Below are 10,080 nucleotides of genomic sequence, written 5' to 3' on the forward strand. Positions count from 1 at the left end.
GGAGGTGCAAAAGATTTCTTTCAGTCGATCGTTCTGAAGTAAACGTCCAGAGCATTAGTGAATTACAACGGAAAGATTTTTTTTAATCAGGTTGCTGGTTTCCCAGCCCATGACTTAAAACTAAAAAATGCCATGATAAATATGCTAAGGGGAAATTTAGATAATTCAGCGGAGTTATACAACATAATAGTCAAAATAGTTACTGCATTGCATAGCAACGGACTTAAAGCAAAAATAATTACTGAGGAAAAGGCTGGAAAAGAAACTCACATTCCTCCGGTCAGGCCTGACAGCACAACGACGTCAACAACAGGTGTATGGAGGTAAACCTTTGCACACCTGTCTTTAAATCACGGCATGTTATCCAAAGCATTTTCTTGTATTAAACCACAAAATAGCTCGAAAGTTCTGCTACCACCTCAAAATGAACATCGGACGTATAATGTTGTGTGGAAGCACCAAACGCTCCCCACAAAACTTCTATTGAACTTTTTAAAAATGGTGGCAATGACTTGTCAATTTCAGCCTCACTTTTCACTTTCATTTGAAATCTCATTTAATCACTTCATAAATTCATAATAATATGTCTCAGGTCTAAGGGCTTCACAAGGTATTAGTTGTAACAAACAATTTTTACCTCTGATGAAACGCAGATAGCTGTTTCTTGTTAGTGGGATTTCACGAAGTTGAAAAAAAATTCCGTAAATACTATGAAAATGCATGCCGAAGTTTTTGATAGATCTGCCGCATAAAATGTTTGTTTTCCTTATTCTAAATTTAGTATAGGTATTAAATAAACTCACGAGACTTGCAATTTTATTGAAAGAAATCAGTATATTCTAGTGGCTATTCTCCTTTTGTAGGTGACAGCCAGAGCCCGTCTGGTGATTGGAGATTTACCAAGTCAACCTGATTCTCCAGACGTCTCCTGCTATTCTGATACAGAGGTACTTCTTAAATGGAAAGTCCCGAAAGATGATGGAAACTCTCCAATTCTCTGCTATAATTTACAATATAGAGGAACTGGTAAGACTATTATCATGATACTTACCATCCTACTGAGATGGGTGTTATTTCATTTTCAGACTTATTATTTCTTTCAAGAGCGATGTCTTTTCTGTCCACGTCTTTGGGCAAATAATTTTAGTTTAAACGCACAGGGTACCACAAGCAAGCTGAACTCATTTATATAAGTTTCGATTTTGCAGAATAAGAAAATAATATTGTAACTGCAGCAAAAACTTGTTTTACCTATTTTATTGAAGAGACAAGTGAAAATATTTGAATTTCATCTTTAAAATTTAAAACAATTAAACGCTGAAACTACTGCATTCAGATGCGAGCCTTAAGTCATTCATGAGTGTAGTCAGCTGATATTTTGTATTTTTCTTTAGTATAAATAGCACTGAATGGAAAATTCTCGAAAGCTCTTGGTCTCTGTGATTTCTACTGTATATGTTAGAAAAACAAAGTGCGGGGAGAAATGGCTGGAGGTAAGGAGCTCTCTTCCCGCCCTGAAAACTTAAGAATATCATAAATATGCAGTATTTGATTCTAGCTTGTATAATTGTTGCATAAAGACTTATTGTATAATTAGAACCCCCTTCTCATAATTAATGGAAATGAAGCTATGAAAGGAAATTAGGACAGTAGTGTAGGCTACCCACCAGAAATAGGGAAAATTTCACATGTTATAAACATATTTTTAATGTCATAATACGGTTGCTAAAAGACGGCTTTCTATAATTGCTACCCCTCTCTCCATAAAAAGTGAGTTGGAACTCCCCCACAATATTTTTTTGCACTTGGACTGATAAATCCACGGCATGATAAGCATATTTCTTTCCTCTCATACCTTATTTATTCAAAGTTAAAGAATAAATCAAAGTTGAAACAGAAATTCTCAATACAGAAATTTGCTTTCATTACTTTACATACCCACAATGAGGCATATGATCTACGTACCATAATAGGTAGTACAATAGACATAAGTGGATATGTAACCTCCGTAGAAGTTAGTTTTGGTCAAAACAAAAGTTTAGGCATTGTACCCTAAAGCAGGATTGGGAGACCTTTTTTGGCTGCAGGTCAAAACAGTTAAAATGCAAATATTAAAGGGGCGTTAGGGCCAGATTACACAAAGAAAAATATGAGACTAAAAAACATAGTGACCTAAAAACAATGACTAGAAACACAAAAACTAAAAGAGTAAAACCTTTAAAATATGCACTTTAACCATCATACCCCTCGCCCAGCCTCGAATATATATTCTCCACTTAAAATACGTGTTAACTCATTAAAAGCTTTTAATAAATAACTCTACAATTCCTGTACATATGGGAACTAACTACTTCTTTTCTATATCCAAAGGTTACTCGATTTGGGGCTACAACAGGCACATACACAGGGAGGATCAGCGTTAAGAGCATCCCCCCGCCCTTACAAGAAGTCTCTGTATTCGTTCATTTTTTTCTCTTATTTATTATTTTCTCCAATGCAGTTTCGTCATTTTTAGAAAATTTTGCATTGAAAAATTTCCCTTTTTGCCTCAACATTTTTCTCCTGTTTAAGGAAATGTAATACAGCTGCACGTTGTAAAAGTTCGATTTTTCTTTTCAATGTCTTGAATCTTGTCCTCTCCAATTTCTCGGTCCAGGTGCTGCTGGTTCTTATGCATCAAATGTTAAAATTATTGACAATGATCTTATCAAATATGACGATTATCTCAATTATTGTAGCTCTTATTGCTTAAAAATAAATTCATACGGTGTGTATTGATATATTTTAGACTTTAGTCACATAGATTTTTTAAGCTATGCATGTTTTTACAGGCGAGACGGAATGGCGCGATGTTGCCAATAACATTGACCATGAGTTCTATTTGGTTCGCGAATGAAGGCCCTTCATCCTTACATTTTTAGAATATCAGCTGGCAACGCCTTTGGCTGGTCCGAAAAGAGTATACCAAGTGAAACAGTCACGACAAGAGAAACTGGCGCACCACCTGTAAGCTTCTACTTTGGTATCCAACTCTTAGATCATATCCAAAGCTTGAACGTGTTTTCTGGAAGCTATCTAGCATTAATTATATTATAACATTAAAACCCACTAGATTTTAATTAAATTTAAATTCCGATCTTCGTCATTATGACTTTCTTTTAGACGTGTATATCATATGGTGTGACAAATACATTAAAATTAAGCTTTTTAACTTGCAATTGTTTTTTCTTTGTGTATTTATAGTTCACATTAGATTTATTTGGGTTTATTTTTTCTTTTCATGTGTTTTTTAGCGTATATCCGTAGGTGCTTTGTTCTGCGTAATTCTCTTTTGCGGGTTCAATTACTGAATAATAAATTCATCAATTCAACGTTAAATAAATCTAGAACTTTTGTATTTAAAGCGCTGAAAAAAATAGATTTCCAACAAATTTTTCTGCTGGAATTTAAACTAGTAAAAAAAAATCGATTTTTTTTGTTGAAACTGTGATTCGTGTTTAAAGTCCAACAAATTTTTGAAATTACTTTGGTCTATTCTGTATACTTTTTAAGTAGAAAAATATAATTCTCGACGTAAATAGGTTTGTTTCATCAAAATGGTTTGTATTTTAACAGTAAACTGAAATTTCTTGAACATCATACTGAATGTGACTGTGGTCTTATTTAAAGTAATATGTTAAACAGAAATTCAAATCAATTATTGTACTTATAAAAAAAACACCAGAAGCTAAATACATTTTTACTTTGAAATGAGTGGAATATACATACTTCACAGGATAAAATAAGAATCCTTTCTAGGTCCTTAAGAGCAGAAGTCTAAAATTTGCCGTTTTCGGGTAACAATATTCAAAAATATGGTGGAAATGGACTGTAAGTTTGGGACGAATCGGTCCAATAAAGTCTAAAAAAGGAATTTCGATAAGAATACAGCAACAAGGATTATAATCCAAAACCGCGACATACCCTATGATCAAGTCCTCAAGAAACTGAGTTTATCTCCACTTAAAGTCCGGCTTGAAAACCTGATTCAGCAATTTGGAAAATCCGTCCTAGCCAATACGAGTCACCGATCACTACTACCCGAACCAGCCCCTCCCAATAGTCAAACTCAATTACGAAACCAACTTCTACCCCCTAAAGTACGAACTAATCGTTACGCCAACTCATTTGTGCCTTTCTTCGCATCAATTTTTAATGCTTGTATGATTTTTCTTTAAATGTATGATTTTGTAAAAAAAACTGAATTTAGCCATGCTATGATAGTTTTTAAATATACTGATCTCTCTCTCTCTCTCTCTCTCTCTCTCTCTCTCTCTCTCTCTCTCTCTCTCTCTCTCTATCTATCTCTCTCTCTCTCTCTCTCTCTCTCTCTCTCTCTCTCTCTCTCTCTCTCTCTCTCTCTCTCTCTCTCTCTCTCTCTCTCTCTCTCATTTTGATTTTCTAAGCCACCTTCCCCAGGAAGAATCTTATTATCTCTGTTCCCCTGAGCGTTGAAGATGTGTGTACATATGTAATAGCCGTACTGCATCTTTTCAGGTACAAATCACTCGTGCAATGAAGTATCTTCAGCAGTTAACAGAGTCTGGAAAGACTATTGAAACTGATCAAGGAAAGTCAATTGGTTTGGATTACAGTGCCGAAACTAATCCAGTGGAGCTGCACGACAATCCTCCCACTGAAGACTATAGTTTCATTGCTGAAATAGCAAGGTATGTTGTATTATGTATCGTCATGTCTATAACTGAAGGATGTACCATAGATTTGACTAAAGCCAAAATAAACCCAAGCTGTTTTCAGGAACAGTTTTTTTCTGAAGATTTGAACAATGTAAGTTGTGTAAAAATTACAGTCCACAATAATGAACCTCTTTTTAATAGAGGGTTTCTAGAGGATTTGACTAGATTCTTTGACTAAAGGATTCTTGGAACTACATTAGGTGACCATTGTACTAAAAATAGTGAAATGTTTTCGGTTCCAACGATGATCGGTTTCCCCCAACTCTTCCGCAAGTGTAACCAAATAAAGACCCACTAGCTCTGCAATTTTCGAGTTCTAAATTTTTGGATTTTCCAATTGCAATAGCCACTTACAGAATTACCTTGGAGATGAAGTATTGCTAAAGATTTCTTATTAGGAAGACTCACTAATGAAACAGGAAGGGTTAGGATACAATCATTGGTAAAGATATAGTAGTTCAACAATCAAATAGGAAGTAGTAGAAAGATTCTTTATTCGATGATTTTACCTTAAACTAAGATTGAATCTGAAGCTTACCTATTGGATGGAGACCTACTAAATGATACTTATTTGGGAATCAACGAGTAGATCGAGACCCACAATAGGTATTTTCTTTGGGAATTGCCTGGTGGATAAAAATCCACTGCAGAAATCTCATTGGTGAATAGCCCAATGAAGGCAGATCCAATAGTATATCATGGGGAATTGTCTAGTGGACAAAGACCCACCAGAGAACACTTACGAGAACAACAAATCAATTTTAGAAAGATTTTATGATACGCCCATTAGTTCCTGGATAAGCAGTATACAATGCATTTAAGAGCCGACCGCGAATCGGTTACAAGTTATATTAGCTTTGAATCAACAGGCCGTCAGTTTCATCTCATAAGCCGTTGCCTTAGCTGTTGGTACGCCAGCAAATTTTCAAAAAGCTAGGGTCTAAATCCATTGGTGCACATAGACCGTTTGAAAGAGGGGAGCAAATTATGTGAGCTAGCTCCATCTTATCTTCATAATTATGATTTAACTAGCAATACAAATTTACTCTCAGATTTCGATTTGTTTTACGATTTTGTGTCTATTCCTCATTACGCATTCTAAAAAACTGTCTTTTCTTATTTCGTGTGTGAGAGAAAGGCAACTAGGGAATTTCCTCCACAAATTTAGATCTGACCTATTTTCATTTTTAAAGCAAATATCAGACAAAGTTGCGTGGCATTTTTTTTTATTTACGGAGTATTTAATCAAAGTTAATGTACAGCATGCCCCAACTCAAAGTAAATCACATCCTATGTTACAGTATAGGCTACTATCTGGACGGGGTTCGTATATCTCAAATTAGTATTTTGTCCGTCAGGTATTAAGATGCTGCATTTCAATTAACTACAAATATTACAACGAAATGACAAAGATTTTTTTTTTTCTACTTCAATGACCTTAGTCAAGTTCTTGGTTTAAAGCTCTTGCTCGGCAATGTCACCAGCGTAGATGAAACCAGACGTCAGCGTCGTAAATCATCTCCAGAGTGTTTTGTCCGGGGCAAGGGTTGGAGCTTCTTTGGGGGTCGATGTTCCTGGAAGTGGATGACCGCGGATGAAGTCCACCCACCTTGTGAGTGATCTACCTCTGGGACGTTTCCAGCTATCTGCACTTGGGTTGAAGTCAAAGATGAGTTGGGCGGGTCTTTGAATGGGTAGGTGAAGTAAATGACCGTGCCAATACACCGAGTGAGACTCAAGATGCTCAGATAGGGGGTGGTAATTTAAAAAACTGAAATTCACTCTTTTGAAAACGTGCATTAATCATGACTAAATATTTTGATAAAAGATTTATAATTTGCTTATTTTTAAAATGATCTGCCCCAATATAAATACTCACGCTATGACCGGCTTTTATGTTGTTCAATTTTTATATATTAAAATAAAACCCACCTTTTTCTTTTCTTTTTTATAGGGGTCAGTTTAGTTTCATCGCAAAATGCGTGCGCAAATCAACTGACACCATTTACACAGCAAAGGCCCTGTCAAGAAACGATGAAGACGCAGCGAAAGCTGAGGTAGAAAAAATGCGAACTCTGCGACACGAGAGAGTTGCCACCCTGATTGAAGCATATACCATGCCTTCACATTATATTATGATTTTGGAAAAACTGCAGGTATGAAGAATATAGTATGTAATTGGACATTCACGGCTTCTGAATAGGTTTTATGAACAATAAATGGGGAACAGCATTGGTAGTGATATAAAAATACAACATTAGACGGAAACTTATAAATTATCCTGCACATGTTAATATTGGTTAGAATGCTATATAAACAGTCTTTTAATAGAGCAAATTCTAAACCATTGCATAGCTTTGGTAGCTTGTAGACTTCTCTGTTACAAGAAGAGGGAGAGTAGTTGTGAGATCAATTTGATTTTGTTATAAGAGGCTGTTAATTTATATCACCTTTTAAAAACACTATTTTTCTTTTGATATACGTTATTTTCATTGCTAGAGTTAAGCGGTAGGTCGTGTTTTTTTAGGACGTGTGGTAATAAATTTCAAGAACTTTTTTTTAAGTCTCAATTTTTTGTAGTAAATTTCTTCCTTTATTATTATTGATTAGAAAGCAAGCTTTTTAAAAGATATTGAAGGGCCAAGACACAACATAAATCGGTGAGAAATTATTCTATATGCAAGGGGGCTGCCATCCGTTTGACCACCACGGTGTTTACGGTAAAGTTTAGTTAGTGACTAAAATTTATATCCCATTAAGGTTCTCTTAGAATGTGTTTTTGGATAAGTTAAGGGGGAGTGGAGTCAAAGTTTAGCAAAAAGAGTCTTAAAACGCGTTTTGGAGCATAGCTGCGCCAGGACCTTCATATGCTGTCTGAAAAAAAATCTTGAAATGTCTTAAAACGTCTTGAAAAACACCTTGAAGAAAAATGCCTTAAATAACGTCTCGAAAAAAACATTCATATAAGTATTACGTAACACGCCCGTGATATGGGGAACCGGAGGTTCCCCACTTGACTATCGGTATGTGAGCTCTAGCAAACCAAGGCACGCGAGATTATGTCATCCTCAATAAATTTGATAGGTCACATGAAATTGCGTCACTCGCAATGATTTTATATAGGTAAACAATCTCCTATTACGTAACAACCAAAGAAAAAAACACCCAGTATTACGTAACAACCACAGAAATCTTGAAGAAACACTGCCAAATATCCAATAGCTCAAAAAAAATTACTGGCACTGGGATTTGAAGGGGTACTGGCTGGGAGAATCTAGAGCCCCTCCACTACTGTTGTTACAATTGATTGATTATTGTAACTGATCTAAGGGATTTTATCAATGTTGTACGATTTCTGTATAATAACATCATAGCAAAAATTTTGTAAAGAAGTTTTTACGATAACTATGCATACCATATAATGTAGACTAACCACACAGAACGACTATTTGGGTTTTTTATTTATGTAAGTAGTACTACTACTGCTAATTTTCATCGCAGCACCAGCACGCTTGAGACCAGCGAAAGTATGCTTGCTCCCTTTGCTCCTGCTTAGTATGATGAAAATGACTAAAATATCTGGTTGAATATAAATATTATACAATCAAAAGTGCAAATTTGGAAACAAGAGAGAAAAATATTTTCTCTCTTAAAAATATTAAAGTTTTTTAATATGCTTCTTTTAGCAAAATAAGTACTTTCCACCCTGTCAGTACGTTGAGCTCATACATTCTGTTTTTGAAAAATATGGCTTTTCTTAGTATTATTGCTCTTTGTTTAGTTAGTGTTCATAAATTTACATTTTTTGATGATAATTTCTTCTTATATGAATCTTATCAGTTCCTTTTCGTAAACAAAAATCTTAATAAGCATGTGACCTTAGATCCCACATAGGTTCTATGCCCTGTAAAAGAGGGGGAGGTACAAGCATTGCTTAGACACAAACTCGAGAAACAAAAAAAAAAGAGAAAAATAATCTAGAGTATATTAGTATCAACTGGTCAAAGATAAAAAAAAAAAACAAAAAAAAAAAAAAAAACAAATGCCCAGTAAAGACTGAAAAGAATCCAGCCTATCCTAGATACACCAAACTAAGAGAAATAAAATTCAGTATAAAGTAGAAACAAAATATAAACTAAAACATTCTTAACAGTATTTTTAAGGTGGCAAACGAATGACACTTACCAGCCACTCCTACATCTTTCCTGTATTCAACTTACAAAATTTTTTAAGGTATTTATTTTAAGACATTGACCTAAAAAACCGCATTAAAAAATTTATCTTGCTTCTATAGAAATTTACCGTAATAATTTTGCAGGACCTAAGACTGTTTGTTTTTTCTAACCATATTCACTTTTAATACAGGGAATGGATGTGCTAACCTACTTATCAAACCTTCATGAATATACGGAACAGATGGTTGCTACAATTGTTAACCAAGTTTTGGATGCTTTACAATATCTGCATTGGAGAGGTTTGGGGTATCTGGATCTCCAATTTGACAACATCGTGCTAACTTCATCAAGAACAGTCGACGTGAAGTTGGTTGATTTTGGATGTGCAGAGCCAGTATCTAAGCTTGGAACACTAGTGAAGCAAAAAGGTCTGCTTGAATACACAGGTATGATTTTGAAAACTGTCTAAGGAATGGTTGGGAGCCTTTACAAGAATGGATAAATATTTTGAAGAAAATTTTCACATGCATTTTTCAATTATTTATCATTTTTTTGTATTTTTATGATAGATATCATATGGCAATCGATACTGCTTGTTTTGTATAGCGAGTGAAAAGACAACTTCTAGCCATTTAAGGGTTCAAGCCGTTTCCAGTCTGTATGGTTTTGTAGAGATTATTCCCCTTATTAGCTTAGCTTAAATTTTTTTTATGGTCTGCATTGTTTTTAGATTCGTCTTTTTTTCTTGCACTTCTTTAATAAGTTTTGTCACGGTTGTTCAGTTCAACCATAGATATATTCCATTTGTTGAATGGAAGCAGAAATGCCAGAAAGAGATACATCTCCAAATGTTGATTTTATCTTCTTTAGTTATAAAATTTTTTAGTGATCTAAAATTATTTATCTCTTAATCGTTATTTTTTTTTTCTTCTAAAAAATGTGTCTCAGGAGAGACTTTGCTAGATAAGCGTCACTAAGCATCAGTACTGTTTTTGTTTTTCAGAAAAATAGAAACGAAAAAAAAAAATAATGAAAAAATAAAGAACAGATACAGGTCTGTCGAAAAGTTTCTCCTTTTTGTTCTTTTTTTGGAAAAACAGAAACAGGTTAGATAAAAACTGAAAAGAAGTAAAAACAGAAACAGTGTCGATACTTAACTGTCACATTTT

The 10,080-nt window shown here is 34.6% G+C and overlaps 1 protein-coding gene across 1 annotated transcript in view; it reads left to right on the plus strand.

Annotated features, from left to right (window-relative positions):
• The window catches only part of LOC136028107 (obscurin-like), a 201,845-nt gene extending 192,419 nt beyond the window's left edge, over positions 1-9,426 (plus strand). Inside the window, 6 exon segments of the mRNA XM_065705734.1 lie at positions 864-1,026; positions 2,832-2,900; positions 2,903-3,006; positions 4,537-4,709; positions 6,691-6,892; positions 9,102-9,426. Of these exon segments, the coding sequence (XP_065561806.1) occupies positions 864-1,026; positions 2,832-2,900; positions 2,903-3,006; positions 4,537-4,709; positions 6,691-6,892; positions 9,102-9,380 (990 nt within the window). The 3' untranslated portion in view covers positions 9,381-9,426.
• The last annotated feature ends 654 nt before the right edge of the window (positions 9,427-10,080 follow it).

The sequence above is a fragment of the Artemia franciscana genome, chromosome 6, assembly GCF_032884065.1.
Source record: "Artemia franciscana chromosome 6, ASM3288406v1, whole genome shotgun sequence".
Classification (NCBI taxonomy): domain Eukaryota; kingdom Metazoa; phylum Arthropoda; class Branchiopoda; order Anostraca; family Artemiidae; genus Artemia; species Artemia franciscana.